The 16,877-nt window shown below is 37.1% G+C and overlaps 1 protein-coding gene across 10 annotated transcripts in view; it reads left to right on the top strand.

Moving 5' to 3' along the window:
* RNF157 (ring finger protein 157) overlaps positions 1–16,522 on the top strand; it is a 108,206-nt gene extending 91,684 nt beyond the window's left edge. For 6 of the 10 annotated variants that reach the window (XM_081319510.1, XM_081319505.1, XM_081319507.1 and 3 more), the window contains 4 exons: positions 638–686; positions 2,755–2,865; positions 9,205–9,245; positions 12,234–16,522. In XM_081319510.1, coding sequence (XP_081175636.1) covers positions 638–686; positions 2,755–2,865; positions 9,205–9,245 — 201 coding nt within the window. In that variant the 3' untranslated portion in view covers positions 12,234–16,522. Of the gene's footprint in view, positions 1–637; positions 687–2,754; positions 2,866–9,204; positions 9,246–9,655; positions 10,009–12,233 lie in introns of all 10 variants that reach the window. The other 4 variants (XR_014025329.1, XR_014025330.1, XM_081319509.1 and 1 more) reach the window with 4 other exon arrangements.
* The last annotated feature ends 355 nt before the right edge of the window (positions 16,523–16,877 follow it).

Here is a 16,877-nt window from a genome sequence, read left to right as displayed (position 1 = left end):
ATTAGCTGAGCCTGTTATAGAAACATAGAAAACTGATGGCAGAAAAAGACCTAGTGGCCCATCAAATCTGCCCTTTGAGTGTTTTTGTTTCCTTTTTACTATTTATTATTTTTATATTTTATTCATTCAAAGAAGCAAGAGAATTTCTTGTGTGGGGGTCTTTTATTGTAACTGTTCCTTTTGTCCTGGTCTAAATTACTGCAACACACTTCTAAAAGTTTACATTGTGTGCTTTGTGCAAAAAAAAAATATGACTATCTACAGCAGGGGTGTCAAACTGCTGGCCCGCGGGCTGGATGCGTCATAGCAAAACTGCACCCACCCCATTGCCAGCAATGACAAAAAAGTCGCGATACGTCGTGACACGTCACATGACGTCCCGAGTTTAACACCCCTAATCTACAGGCCAGCATTCAGATCTGTGATTCCAAATTTTATAATTTGGAATTGTAAATACGACTCAGAAAATGTCAGTTCTATATGCTTTTTAAAGCAAGCACTTGCCAAAAGATTAGCCAAGTTATAGCTTCCCCAATCATCTTTGGAGGATGGAATGCTGTGGGAATATTAATATCATCCTTACTACATGATGAGTCATTGATTTGTATATTCACACCTTATCTTTTTTTTTGGGCAGGGGAATGATGTCATGGAAGAAGAGGATGCCTCTCCCACACAGGAAGATGGTAACACAGAATACAGCATTGCTTCATGCCCCATGTTGGTTCTCTTTCTCATCTAGCACAGGCCGAGTTCATCATGAGCAAGGAAAGAGCAGGGCTGAGGCACATTGGTTTGGGGCAAGCTCAGTATTGCTAACTGAATTGCTATAATTTGAAGCGTCAGGACTTTCTTAAATGAGCAGGTAGAAGGCATTTGAAAACACGAAAAGTTTAAAGAGATCTGCCAGTTTTCCTTATTTATTTTCAGGAAAAATGGGCAGAAGTTAAACAACTATTAGGCAGTAGGTGGGCAAATTATTTTTGACTCCAAATTGTCTGAGAGTTACAAGGGTTGGAATAATATCCCCATTCAACATTTCATTGCTGAAAAAGATATTTAGAGAGGAATCAAAACTAGGTTTTTTTTTGGGGGGGGGTTTGGCTGACAGGACTTTTATTAGTTGTAGAACCAAGTTCCAGATTCCTGAGCATAATGCTCAGAGTTCTGCAATTCTGACTATATGTTCACTTGAGTTAAAAAAAATTGTATCTGGCTGGCAAGACATTCTATTAAAATGAAAACCTGTAATCCTGAAACATATTACTGATTTTAATATTTATTCTTTCACAGTAATTTTCATTCCCTACATTTCCCCCCCCCCAAAAATATATATATATATATATATATTAAAAAGACAGTTTGTCCCCTGGGAAACAATGGAGTTTGATATTTTAATATTTATTTTTATTTTTATTTTAATTCCATTTATATCCCGCCCTTCTCCAACGACTCAGGGCGGCTTACAAGCTTAGCAGTAGCCTTCATTCTATGTATATGCCTGCTTATTAGGGCATATATATATATTTATGTTCTCTTGACATTGAATGATTTCATGTATTCCATAGTTAAAATTTAGGGATGTGGTCAGTTTCCCTTTTCCAGGGAGCAAACTGAAGGTGTTACAAAGTCTCAGCTTGCTTTTTTGAAATTAAATGGTTAAATTCTCATATTTTCTTGAGACTGTCTAAAAGTTGGGAAAGTTATTGTTGCTGTTAATATTATTAAAAATAATTTTGTGTTTTCTTTTGAGGCAATCCCCTCTGCATGTTTCAGCTTTGATTCTGCAGTCTAAATTAGATCTGAATATTAACAAGAAATACTTTTAGATTATCTAAATTTTTATTAAAATAAATGCTATGGTTGATTAGTTAATTGTTCATTGTCAGCAAAGTCAGAAATGCTTCACATTGATGAATATTATTGGGCACTATACAAATGGCAATTCCCCCTTTTATTTTTTAAATATAGATTTTGTTTTCTTTTAAAAATTTGTCCAAACTTGCAACAGCAGACTGATGTACACAAAATACACCCTTATCATGATTTTTCTTTTTTTCTCTTGGCATCTTGCCCAGAATAATGAAACCCATAGCTTTGGGGAAGTTGTGTGATTTCTCAGAGCCCATTGAGCAAAGCTTCCTAGACTATCTAGGGAATGGATTGTATCTTATCTGGCTCTACCATCTTGTCACAACCAAATCAAGTTTCTACTGTGTTTGGATTGCTGAGAATATTCCATAGATGCCAGCCAGAGACAACTTAAACCATAAAATAGGTGCTTTCCTTGAACTTTCTCTATGGCGCTATGACTGGTTTATTGGATACCTTTATGTTCAAGATCAAATCTCTTCCTACGTGCCATTTATATTTCTGTATTGGCAAGGATAGCTTTGAAACAGGAAGTGAAAATGGAGGTGGTGGAGGAAACCAGCCACAATAGCTTTTGGCCGCTGCATCCCCATCTCTTATTGTCCACTCTCTACCTTAGTCCCCCTTGACCTGAGGTCTTCCAGATATGTAGAGACTTCAGTCCTCAGAATTCCCAACTAGTGGAGACTGTAATTGGGAATTTGGGGATTTGAAATGTCAACAGACCTGGAGGTAGCAGGTTGGAGAAGGCTGTTCTACCTTTTTGGCCACTGTTGAGGTTTTCTTCATTTCTGAAGTGTGTGATGTTTTCTGCTACCTTAAAGAGGAGCAGAGTTAAACCAAAGCCTCACCCCCTCTCTAACTGCATTAACTCCTTTGCAGGCCAAAGGACAGGCGCATACCTAGGTATGGAGTGTGACAATAACAATGACATTGGCAACGCAAGCGTGAAAGTTCTGGACAATAAGGTGTGCTCTGAGGCCCGCTTACCTGGTGAGTGGCTGTCTGCTGAACATGAACTTTGAAGGGAGGTGGGAGGACAGTTTCTTATATATCCCTCCTCTGCTTTAAATCCCGCCACCACCTGAGAGCTGTCAGCCATTAATCACAGTACATACTTATCAGAGTCATGCAGGTTAGGGAAATGGATAGGAAGGAGAATGCTATTTTGTGTGGCATCTTCCTGATACTTGAAACCGCTCTCTGTTGTCTCCCTCCCCTGCCCACCTTGACCTACGTCACACTAGATCATAGAGATAAAAGTCAGATTTCCTAAATATAAAGCAAATTTCTAAGGTGGTTTTCTTCAACCAGTGCTGGTAACTGCAGTTTCAGTACCTTCTAGGAAACTGCTTAGATTACCTTAACCCTTCAGTCTCTAATCTTTGCAGACTGTGGGAGCCATGTTTAACCTAAAGTGCATCATTTGTGGTATCCTTTCTTTACTTTCTGCTATTTGCCTTCCTACATTTCTTTTCTCCTTGCCCTGCTTCCCCCCCCCCCTCACTCTTTTCACAATCATTCTTTTCTCTTAAACTTCTTTAAATCCAAGAAAATAAAAAGGATAATACTGGTAGCACAACTGGTTTGGGATTGAACTATAAACTACTCAGTCTCAGTTTGCCTGGCACTTTCACACAGTTACAGTTTTCAGAGTACTTTGGAGTGAAGCCACAAACTTGGAAGCAATTTAAGTGTGTCGTTTGAAGATGATTATACTCATTTGCTATAAGAGATAGGTTGGGTAGTTAGATCTGAGCCCAAACCTGATCAAAGTCAAGATTCTTCCCAACAGTGTTAAAGGCTAAAGGTTAAAGTATAAGAAGCAACATCTAGGAATTTCTAGCCTATAGAAATAAAAGGCAAAGTCTTCTACGGGCAAATAGTTTCAGTAGGTAGAAAAGGAACTTCTTGGGTTCTTATTCTAGAACAGGGGTCTTCAAACTTGGCCCTTTTATGACTTGTGGACTTCAACTCCCAGAATTCCTCGGCCAGCATGCCTGGCTGAGGAATTCTGGGAGTTGAGGTCCACAAGTCAAAAAAGGGCCAAGTTTGAAGACCCCTGTTCTAGAAGATCTAGTTCAGCTTTCCCATCCTGGAATCCTTTGGAAGTAATTTCAGCTCCTGTAATTCCCAGGCCATAACCATGCCAGCTAGGGAATTATAGATGAACACATCTGAAGACAAGGGAAATCCATTTGACAATAAATTAATAATAATAATAATAATAATAATAATAATAATAATAATAATAATAATAATAATAATAATAATAATAATAATAAGTTGGAAGGGACCTTGGAGGTCATCTAGTCCAACCCCCTGCTAAGGCAGGAAACCCTATACCATTTCAGACAAATGGCTGTCCAGTCTCTTCTTAAAAACTTCCAGTGTTGGAGCATTCACCACCTCTGGAGGCAGGTTGTTCCACTGATTAATTGTTCTAACTGTCAGGAAGTTTCTCCTTAGTTCTAGGTTTCATATAGTTCATATAGTTTCATATAGTTTCATATAGTTCTATATTTCATTCAGTCAGTGAAATGACCAATTCTTAATTTCCTAGCATAATAAGAACTGATTATTGCCACCTGCCCAGCTTATTTTATGTCTGTCTAGAAGTCCTTAGATTTTTTTTAATCCTTACACATAGGAAACTCAATAATGACAGATAATGACCAAGCATGAGTATATTTTTCACAGAAACATGTTTGGTATCCTTTGATGACGCCCCAATATCACAATACCAACTTTAGTTGGTTATTAATTCTGGGTATGTTTTGTTTCTTCTCTTTGCTCTTTCATTGATTCCCCCGCCCCAGATTTCATCAGTATGAAAGTTCATGTTCGCTCTGTGCCAACACACTACCTGCTTTTGTTTTTCCTTAGCCCTTGCTCTCATCCCTTCATTTTCTCTATGTTGTTGAATGATTATAAACTTTACTGACTGTCCTTTTATGGGTCTGAAGGAAACTGAAATGTGGATTGAATTGATGTGCAAATTAACAACATCACTGTCAAGGACTGGTTAGATTTTTTTTTTAAAAAAGCATTTTTGGTTTTTAACACTGCCCAATTTTGCATTTGTAACTCCCTTAGATTTCTGTTAGATAAATATACCTCACTTTCTTTGGTGTGTACCTCACATTTTTAAAACAGAGGTGCACCAGACCCTTTCAATCAGGTCAGTAAAATTGCCATCATTTCAAAAACCATGGCAACCTATTCCTTGCTTATTTCACCTTCCCCAAAGTTTCAAGGCTGCCTCTTTCATGGTTGGTATAATAATTCAATGCAGTTGAAAGGAGTGCTTTTTTCATCCTTGATTTCCTTACATAGCTACGAGCAAGCTAAATCAGTTCTCCTATTGTCATCTTGTCTCTTTTACTAATTTATTCCATTTGGGAAACTTTGGGTAATCCAAGCTTTGCTGTGCCAACTACATATGTGCCAGCTGATAAGCTGACCTGCAGCAATAGTAACAATATCATTTCTACTAGAGCAGGAATCGTTTAAACACAGGCATGCTAGATCATTTCAGTTTCAAGATGAAAAAAAGATGTTCTTTGGAATATTACCTCTATAGATATATTAATTGCATACCTGCATACTTAGCCACACACATACACACACATACTTTCTCTCACACACACACATTCATTCACACTCACTCACACATACACAAACTTGTAAAAGTTCAGAACTGGGTAAATTCTAACCAAATGTCATGGTAAATACAATTTAAGATGAACTTATGACCCTTTCCAGTTGTAATCTTTGAAACTGGTTGTAATCCTGCTCGAGTTGGACAGATAGCTCAGCAGATTAATATCAGCTATTAATTATCAGTAATAAAGTACTTGGCTTTTCAAAGACTATCTCCAAACCAAATTTACTGGAAAACAGATGAAAAAAAATTGCTTATTACAGTTTTTTAAAGGTCTTGAAGAGGCCAAAAGAAATCTGGATGCTAGAGGGAAAAGTGCGTTGTATTTTGTGTTTCTTTTCTGTTTTATTCAATAATATCATCAGATTAAATCCTCTTGATATTAGTTTCCCGAGATGAAAACTCTATACTAGACACACAAGATAACTCCTCTGAAATAAAATTTGAAATGCTTAACCATGATCTATAAAAGAATGGGTGAAAAACAGTGATCACTAAGCTCATAAGTCTTATTTCACAAAATATGGCAGTGGATCCATGGACAGCTGGCCAACCAGCACACTGAACAAATAAGGATGGAGAACAACAGTTTGTCACTTTGTTTTGAGCAAACTGATTAAAAAAGCAATTGTGCTTTCAACTGGAGGAAAAGAGAATTCTGGAATTATGAACAAACCTTCCAAATAGCATTTGAGACAATCCTATCTTTGTCAAAAATCTAAAGAAAAATTCTCATCTAATTATTTAATTATTTCAATCTACAATTGTGGATACATATTCCTAACACTGAATGTCAGGGCTTTTTTTCCTCCCACAAAAGCCAAACAAGATCCCTGACAATAATCAGAAATGCCAAACGTGGGTCTCTGAGTGCTTTGTGTGTGACCAACTAAATATATTGGGTTCATGTTTCCATCAAATATTACTGATCCTTTCTTTCCTCAGAGGACCCTAGAAATGAGAAAGCGAGTGGAGGGATTTTCTGAAAAACATGAATTTCCTTATTCCTTTGCACAGTTGACCTTAGTCAGAGCTTGAAATAGGACCTTAACTTGGGAACTGTAGCGGATAAGGATCACGTCCATCTCTCATATTATCCAGGTTGTACCAGTAGGTACTTTAAATGTTTCTTCTGCAATATCACCTGAAGTATTTGTGGTGATTCAAAAAGGGAGGCTTGGACCTTGGGACCTTGTGGAATAAATTTAATAACGACTCTGCTGCCACAAGAAGCAGCTTCAGTTTTTCTGGCTTACATACCATTGGGTGGCTTTGCTGCTTGCAAGATTCTTCTGCTGATCCCTTCCCCTCACTGTCTGTGTACAGAGCCAAATGTTCTATCCCCTGCCGCCTGCTGACTGACTGTGAATCTTTGAGCAAAGCTATGCTGCTGCTTCACAGCTGCTCAAGAAACAACATGGACTTGTTTCAGAGTCACAGAAGTTACACTCAAGCGGAACTTAGAATGGCTTTTTGATCTGCTGTGCAGAGATGCATGTGGCTTTAAGCCCTTTAGCACGTGGTTTGAAGATGGTTGTGCTGATCTGTTGGCAAAGGAGAGGTTCTGAAGTTGTCCTTGAGTTTCCCTCACACTCCATTTTCTTCACTCCGAAGTTTGAACTCCTATTCCAGTTAACATCTTCTGGGTAAACTTCACGCCTTGGCTTATGGGTTTTTTAGTCTCTGGATCCTCTTCCTTTTTTTTAAGAGCAGATACAGGTAAGTGCTGCTAACATCCGAGTAGAATGTTGGAGATAGGAAGGTCCACTTAGAAAGAAGATGGATGGGAAGAAAAAAACAAACACTTCTCTCTCAGGTGTACATGCTATAGAACAGAATACATAAGCATATGTGATAGTGGATAGTGGAAGTTGTGTATATGTTGAAGTCTACAAGATCTATTTAATTCTCAGGTTTCCCATCTTTGCCTATCTAAATTAAAAAAAGTAGCAAGAAGAGGATCCTTAATGGCAATTTGCAAAGTGGTTTTTATGGAAAGTGAAATGGTTTAGTGCCACAAGTAGTTATCAATCTGGCAGTTTTAATTAAACAAGGATGAATGAATGCTGTATTCATGTACTAACTAACTACGGGTCATTTCAAGCAATAACTTTGCTTTCCTGAGTTATTATCTCCCAACCAGAAGTATAGGAAACCTTGTGGGATTTTGCACTGCTGTTTGAGATGTAACATGTTCAGATACCTTTTCACATGATACTTTATTAAGGTATACAGTATTTTCTACTTTAGTATTTCTGAAGTGAGTCTGTGTTTTATAATGACAGAGAGAGACTCTAGACCAGGGGTGTCAAACTCATTGTATTGTGGGCTGTATCGTGATGTATTGGGATTTTTTTTGCCCTTGCGGGGCCGGGATAGATGTGGCCTGCATGTGCTGTGGATTTGACATGCCTGCTCTAGACATTACTTCATACCATAAATTTAATATACGTGTAAAATTGTATCCAATTTAAGAAGTAAAAGTACGGTAACCTACGTTTCTAGCCTCTATTTTTGCTGGGTTTTCTGGATAAAGCCAAAAAGTTAGTTTCTTAAACCTTGGTAATGTTTTCAGTTGTGCTTTTATTGTGGGATAGTTTGCACATTTCTGTTGAAATTGGGATAATTTAATTAAAAAGGCTGAGAAGCTTAGGGCGAACTTTAGGCCCCATGGCTTCTGTGTTTCAATATTTCAGTTCAGCCCTTCACTAGAGAGAAAGTAGTCTGGCCCATCCTATAGGACTTCATGACACATCCCATACATTCTAGTGAATTCTTGCCACAGAATGGATCACAATGTTTTATAGTAACATAAAGAAATGGCAAAGACCAGACTACAGTACTAAGCTAGGAATCTTTCATGTGGAGCTGCTGCCTTCAAATTTAGGAAGGTAAAACAATCCAGGCATGAATCCTGCTGAAACAAATTTAAATTTGGTGCTTCCAATATTAGCAGGAATGGACCGTCTAGGGCAGTGGTAGGGAACCTTAGCGCTTTTATGACTTGTGGACTTCAATACCCAGAATTCCTGAACCAGCCATGCCGACTCAGGAATTTTGGGAATTGAAATCCACAAGTCATAAAAGAGCCAATGTTCCCTACCCCTGCGTCTAGGGTCCTTCATCCCTGTTTTGAAAACAGGTTTTTTGAAATGTATGAAGAGGCTCTTACAATAAGGTGGACGCTACTATATTTTGTAGCACTAGTGGGAAACAGCCACTCTAGACACAGAAGAGGCATTTTTGCTGGTAGAAAAAAAATAAAAAAATCTAGAATCCATCTACATTGTATACATTTTCAAAAAATAGGACTGAATCTCTTGCCCTTTTTGGGTAAATGGAATGGCCATTGTTTTTCTCTGTATTTTTTAAAAATAAAATCGGAAGACAAATCTGCCCTGAAAAATGGACAGTAAAGCAGATTGGATTTACACCGATTGGCACATTTCCAAGTTGGAATGTTATTGCCCAGAGGCATCATGCAAATGATCTTTAAAAATTCTTGGGGGGGGGCAATAAATGTGATGCAGGAAGCTTTTGTTGTTTCATTCTCTTTCCCTCTCTTTTCTTGACCCCCTCCTCCCCTGCATTGTATGTCTGTGCATTTGTGTGGTCTGTCTGTTCTCTGGTTTACCATTTGCTTTTGGTCTTTCTTTTTTACTGAACAGCTGCAGCTCCGGAATCCTGTCCCATAAACATTGAGGAATAGGTATGAGATATATAAAGTCCTTTGCTGTTCACACCTGGAAAACATACAGCTCTCATTCTGCAATATAGGGTTCTTTCTCTTTTTAAGGCTTCTCATCACAGGCACAGTTTTTTCGGGAGGCGGGGGGAAACACCAAAGGTCGTTTCTCTCCAGGGTCAAGAAGTTGCTTTTATCACTTGGATAGAAATGTGCCTAGAGAACCCTCATTGTATTCAGTGATGTAAAGAACATAGGAAAAGGAATATAGGAACTGCTGCTGTGGTTCAGAGATATTATTTTCGCTTGCAGCCATGATCCAAAAGCCAGTAGAACAGGGTTAGTTAAGGTCACAGTCGAATTTTAACTTTCAAACCACACTTGCTTTAGACATCAGTCTACATCCTTATGATAGATTACTTTTTCTGTATAAGGGAAATACGCCATTGCAGAACCCAAAGCACTGGGAGAAGACATCTCAGCTGTGCAGGGAAACCATTTTTCAGGACAATCCTGACCTTATTTTACTGAGAAGTTACTGCTGTCTGCCCAAAAGAGCTGGCTCAGGAAATGGCACATTTTGCAAATAAAAAGAAATGCAGACTGAAGATAGAGGCCTATCCATGTAAGTAAGATGGCAGACGAAAATATAAACATGCTATCAAAGAGTTCGCTATCACAGCTTGTCCCAGAGATAAAAGGGACATTTAGAAGATCTGTCTGGTGGATTGTTCAGCCATATGGGATGAGAAGGAGGACAATGGAATGAAAATTGACCAAAGCTAAGGTGATTATGTTTTTATTCATCTAAAACATGGGTAGATTTAAAGGAGCATTAGAATGAATCCATAATGTGCATTAAACGATTTTTTCTGGCCGTGGGAAGTGTTTCCCAAATAGAATGCATTGAAAGGGAGATGGCTAAAAACATTAAAAAAAATAGGAATCTGGGTTCTTTGAGTTTGGGAATAAAAAGCACTGATTGTCAAAAAGCCTTGTCCCTGCCCCCAGTGGATTTTTTTTCCTGCGATAAAATTGTGGGAACTCAGAGGAGTATAAAAAACATGAAGTAATACTGAAAGTACCATCAGACAGTAGTTTTTTTTGCACGGATAATTTACTGGGTGAAACAAAATTATTATCCAAAAAATGCAGCATTACAGAAAATTAAATTTGGGGAAATAAAGATACGGATGAGATCAGATGCTGTTTCCTCTGGATAAAGCAGGTCAGAAATAGCAGCGCACTTCTACAAGAATTATAGAAGACATCAGATTGACTAAAAGTGGTTTGGCCAGGTTCCTTTTTACATTCCTCATGTGTTCTTAGTGGGCTGTCATCAGTGTAATGTGATTTATTTTTTAATTTTCAGAATTTGATAGTTGTACATTACTTGACTGTAATAGCTACTTGGTTAGTATTTCTTGGCAACTTCTTTTAAGCATTTTTTCCCTAGAAGGCTTTATTGGTGTTCATCCCCTTGTCCCCAGTCTTCCTTGTCATTAAGCATTGCATCAATTGCCAGGAATCCATATAACGTAAAACTCTTATAAGTAGTATTACTTGTATATAAGTATGTTTTCCAAGATATATTCTTTAATTGAAAGGATGAATATGTACTATACGTCAGAGATCAAAATTTTAAAAAACCCAAAATTTAATCCATGATGGAATGTAATGGCCATACTTTTATGCTGCAACAAACATATTTCCTGAAAAGTGTGTGAGACTGAGAACATTTTTTGCAGAATTGTCTCATTATTACATGGGAAACATGTAGAAATGCAGGATATTTTTTTCTAGTTTTGGGGGATAAAAATTGAACACCTCAAACATAAACTAATACACATAGAAGACAACCTTAGTTGCTTCTTGTATTCAGTGAAGAACCAAATTTATATCTTGCAGCGTATAACCCTGGGTTTTATTCAAACTAACTTGTGTAAACAATTTTTTATGTACCATGTTAGTAGCAAAATAGCTGTCATAAGCTTAACAGTAATCATTTTTGTGCTTGAAATATCTCAGGTTTATGTTCTTGCAGAAAATGTTGGCTGTTTTATTATCAAATTCTCAAGTCTTGTCTATCTGCTATTGTGTAAATTGGTATCAATCTATATAGCTGCTGCTGTGCTGTTTTTATTTGGGTTATTCAGCTAGCTCATCTTTCCCTGACTGGTGTAATCTCAATATGACACAGATACAGTTCCCCACATTCCAAGCCAGTATCCTGGTAATCTTTGGTAGAATTACTAGAAGTTTTGATTCCAGCTAGAGTCTAAGTTGGAAAGGGCTAAATTAGTGAGTCCTATCAAGGATCTGCAACAGTATTCCTCTTCTCCAAAGCAGAAGCAAAGTTCTGCCTCTTAGGAATGGCTGCAGCAAATGAGATTTAGCCAGAATAGATAAATATCCTTTTCCACCTATTTTGCTTGGAAACACTTTGTACAGGATATTTGGGCATGAATATCTGCAAGCACTTTATTTTCCTCGGAATAATAGCAGCTTCCACTTTCACATCTAATAACTCCTCTGTATTAGTTAAGTAACTTGTATAAACCATAGCAAAGTTCCTAAAACCAGCTACCGTATTTTATGTTGGCATACCTGTCAATATGTCTTGGTAAGCATGACCAAGTGGAAGGCTTGAAAGCATGTTAGGCTGTTTACTCTTTTTTAAAATGGAAGATTAGCAGTTGGTCCTAGGGGTAGTAAAATGTAAGTGTGCCTTTTAAAAAGCATTTGATTTAATAGAATGTTTTGTAATAAGTGCCAACATAAGAAGGGGAATGTAGAATCCTACAAAAACCTAAACAAAGTTATATAAGCAATGTAATATTTTACAGAGTGATACTAATCTTACTGGCAGTACTAAATAATGTAATTGACCTGATATTTGTTGAGATTTAAGGTGTAAATATGGATATTGCCTCTTCTGGAATGCTGATACGCTATTTCTGAACTTGGCTGAGCTCACATCCACAATATTTTCCACTGCTTTTTTTGTCATAGATCTTCCATCATCAGCTGACAACTGTCAGAACCATGGCCAAACGCTGAGACGCCCCTTCTCTGATAATGCTGAAAGGGATTTTGCTGAAGATATGCAGTGTATGTTGGGACCTCTTTGTCCTTGATATCACATTGTTTCAAAGGGAGAATAATGATATTAAACACATCTTCACAATAACATAAAGAAGAGCAGCAAAGCTGTGGGTATAAACTTCATCAAGTACCGCAGATCATACGATACCTATTTTAAATATATACATAATACTAAGCATACACAATCACTAATTCAATGGTTTGTGATGATGGTTTGTGTTAAAATGAACTTGCAGTGAGGATGGATGAATGAACTTGAGATGAATGAGTTTGAGATGGATTTGATGATTGGTGCCTCCATAAATTCTCTCTCCCTCTCCTATTTTTATCTTGCCAACTCAACCCGCTTTGTAATCATTGTTTTCTTTTATGCTTTTAATCTAACACTTGTTTGGTGATTGTCATGACACTGGGTTCCTTCTGCTAGCTATGAATTAATGCCAGATTATCTGTTAAATTCTTAGCATGTACATACTGAATGTGTGATTGTGAAAATGTAATGTATGCAGAAACAAATTCACACCTCCAAACCTATGCATTGGCAGAGCACCGTGTTTTCTCCACCTGGAATGATAAAATGCATTTGATATCACCTAATGCCTACTGACTTGAGAAGAAACATAATGATCTGCCTTTTTATCTATTCCAGTTTCATCCTGTAGCCTTTTAGTTACCTTTCAAACATTCTCAGCTAGCTGCTCTGAGCCACATCTGAGGGGTTAATGCCAAAGATTATAGATTATTCAAGATCTGGGCTGAATTGTGGGCTGTAACACAGAGACACAATGCTGTTTCAGGGGAATTAACATGCTCAGTACAAACAATACTTTGGTAAAGAAATACCGTAAGTGGTGTCTAGCAGCTCTCTCCAAGTGGATAAATAGGTAGTGTAGCTAGCTCTAATTGAAACTTTTCAATAGGGAGATTTCTCTGTATGAAAATTCACACAGATGTCCCTCTCCTTGAGGAAAAGAAAATGAACTATATGTGAAAATGTGGCTAGGGAAAATAAAAAGAACTGGCATAAAATAGCAATTTATTGAGAGATATATTAAATGCATTATTTGTATGGTGATGTCACTTGAATTTCATGCATGTTGTTAAAAGTCTGTTTATAAGGGTAAAAACCCTTTAAAGGTGTCTTTCATTATGCATTTGTTAATTAACATGTTAACATGTTTCCCTTGGTGACGAATATATGAAAATCATACCAAAGCAGCAATGTGATTTCTTTTACTTGTTTATGTAATGATCATGCTGCAATTCCCTTTCCTCCCTCCCCAACATATTACTAGCAACCTGGTGAATCTCCAGTATCTTGGGGCCTACAGTTTTTGAATATATTTATTTTTGAATATATGCATTAAAACTAATGGAAGTTTTACAGTTTTTGAGATAGGATCTCTACTGGACTACTGAAACTATGGACATAAATGGCATTCAAGCAATTTTTGAAGACGTGGCAGGAGCAAGACTACTAACTGTAGATGTTTAGGGTTTTTTTCTTTTTAAAGCTGCTTTACCTATCTTTGGGTGCCTACCTATAGGAGATTAACCATAAAATAACCATAAAGTCCTACAGCTAGACAATCTAGTTCCATTAATAATTCAGTGAGAAGGATTCATTTATAATTTCCATAGGAATAATGGTGGTGGACTGCTTCGTTTTACATTGAATCCTTGCTTCCAGGTCTTTTGTTAATAAGCTATAGTAACTGACAATTCTTCATAGGGACATAGTTATTTTCCAAGAGAGACTTTCTGGATGATGATCTTGCATAGCCTCCAAGGGAAGGAGACAAAGTGTACATCGTCACATTCTGCATCATTCCTCATCCTCTTTTCAAGGTTAAAAATGAAAATCTGCTCAGGTACTATCATACCTTACTTTGCGTAGTCACATAAGAACCAATGTGTGCATTGCTACATGGACAGCATTTCCACTGCATCCTTGGAAGACTTAATGAAAAAATACCTAATTGAGTTTAAATACGTATTAACTAAACAATAAAAAGAAAAAAATGGTAAAAGGAAACAAAAGCAAAACTACTCAGCTCTTATTTTGACTAAATCTTCTCCAACAAGGAGATGTTACAAAAGCAATTGTGAAGAACAGAATAAAGTGACAGGATTGAGGTTTGAGAGCAAAAGAAACATTCTTATTTTTGAATAAGAAAACTAATCCAGTATCAGTTGAATTTTATCCTTGGATACCAAAGGAACTGGTTGATGATACTGCATAATCTTTGAAAAATCTTGGGGATCAGATAATGTGCAACCCAGAGGAAAATAAATGTTTGCCTCTTCAAAAAGAAGAAGAAAGAAGAACCCAGAGAACTAGAGGTCAATCTAGTATCTGAGAAGATTCTACAACAGATTGTAAAATGACTGATCCAGTAATTACCTTGTTTTCAAAATGCTTCCAGAAGCCAGCTTGGATTTGTCAAGAAGTCTAACGTAGCAACCTTGCTACAACATGAAATGCCACAGATGTAGTTTAGTATTCTTTATTTCAGTAAAGAATTTGAAAAAAAGTACCCCATGACATTTTGATTAGCCAACTGGTTAGTTGTGGATTTAATTGTATAATAATTAAACAGTTGATTTTAAAATCATGTTTAAGAGTATCCAGCAATAATTCCACATCAAATCAAATGAATTTTTGTAAATGACTGGAACGAGAAGTGGAAATTTTATTAGAATTCTTTATTAGCCAAGTGTGATTGGACATACAATGCTTCTCAGATTTACTGACATCTTCAAAGATAGAAATAAGACTTAGAACCATCTTGATGGATTACAGAAATGAATAAAAAATAATAGATAATAAGAAAGTAAGAAAAATAATGGATCACAAAATAATAGAATGAAATTTAATATTGTTGTCACAAATTTTATGCAGCAGGTGATGTTGCTGCAAAAAAGGCAACATAAATTTTAGATTTTATGTAAGTATAAGTATCAAATTGTTAAACTGCAGGAAGTAATTGTTCCATTTTATTATAGTCAGATCTTATCTTGACTATCAATTCCAGTTCTTGATACCGAACATTTAAATGATTAAAATAAAATGCAATAAGTTCAGAGAAAGCCATGAGAATGACCAGGAAGCTGGAAATGAAGAGCTGTGAAAAGAGGAATAGAGAATGATTGACCTTGAGAACAGATAACTAGGAGGACAAGAGCATCCTCAAAGGCCTGAAAGGATGTCCCAGAAGAAGATTTCTGTTCTTTATCCTTTTAGAATACAGAACTTGTAATTATGAACATTAGGAAAAGCTTGGAAGAAGTGGTGGGTTCCCCTTTACTGCATGTGCAAAGTGGATGCCAGACAGCCATCTTGTCAAGAACTCCTGCAATGAGCAGGAGGTTGGATTTGATGGACTCAGTGGCCCCTCCTAGTTCTTTGATTTTTATGAACAATATTGATAGTATTTTGAAAGTCCCACAACAGCAGCAACAAACTAACATAAAACCTTGGATAATTATTTTCAGCTTGAATGAGCTTCAGGGGCATTCAGAATAGTGTCCCTTGAAATGACTAAGTGGATCATGGTTTGGTGCAGCTGGTGAACACCCATAAAAGTATTCTGTCCTATGAGCATGACTTTGTCCAACTGTTCGCATTCTTCATTTAGAAAACTAGGCAAAAGTGCATTTTCTCAAGCTTACCTCACCTTTTATGTAGTATGCCAGTAAAATATCCATTTACTGAAACAATGCCTGTGATTAGGACAAATATTGACAAGGATCATGGGGTTGGCTTAGGCGATATGTATATACTTTATTCTGTTCTCACCGATACTCTTGAAATGTGTGGTCAGGCATCTCTCTAAGGACTGTAATAATGGTAATCGAATGGCGGGGAAAGAAGTGGCCCAGCAAGGCCATTTTAAAATGTAGCTTTCTCTTGTAGCCTTTTTCTCTCAGGGACGAAGGCCATGTTTCATGCACCCCTCCTAGCCAGTTTTTGTTTTTGTGAAAACAGAAATTGTCACATGCAGAAATTGAGCCCCTCTGAAATAGGTTGATGAGCAAAGAGTGGAAGCAGATAAGCAAGTGGAACCTCACTCAGGACTGCAGTTATATTTGACTCTGGGCAATGAAGAATGAAGCCCTCTGGATACACTTGTGTGCACCTCAATGACAATGATGCAATATGTATTTAGGATTGCATGACTCTTTTAAAGAGTGAATAAAACTGTTTACAATGGAAAGAAAGCTGTTGAGTGGAATGGTCTGTTTTGAGGAGGGGGCAAGGAAAGTGTTTTACCTTCACGTTTTTTCAGTGTTTTATTTCTCACAGTTGCTCCTATAGCTCAGACTCAGAGGTTTAAAGATTAATGTTAAGCAGATGTATGTTGGTCTCAGGGTACTCTCTATTGCTTCCTGTGTCATGCTTGAAATTTGTTGCCTTTTTTAGCCACACTTTCATGTACTAAGTAAGCATTCTCAAAGAAATGAAAAGTTCTGATAGCTATTGCAAGGCTATTAGCTTGTACTCAGAAAGGAAATCCTGTACATTGATTAATATAGTATTTCAGGAAATGT

This window comes from Vipera berus (assembly GCF_964194415.1).
Source record: "Vipera berus genome assembly, chromosome: 2".
In the NCBI taxonomy this organism is placed as follows: domain Eukaryota; kingdom Metazoa; phylum Chordata; class Lepidosauria; order Squamata; family Viperidae; genus Vipera; species Vipera berus.
This window is presented reverse-complemented; position numbering and strand designations above follow the sequence as displayed.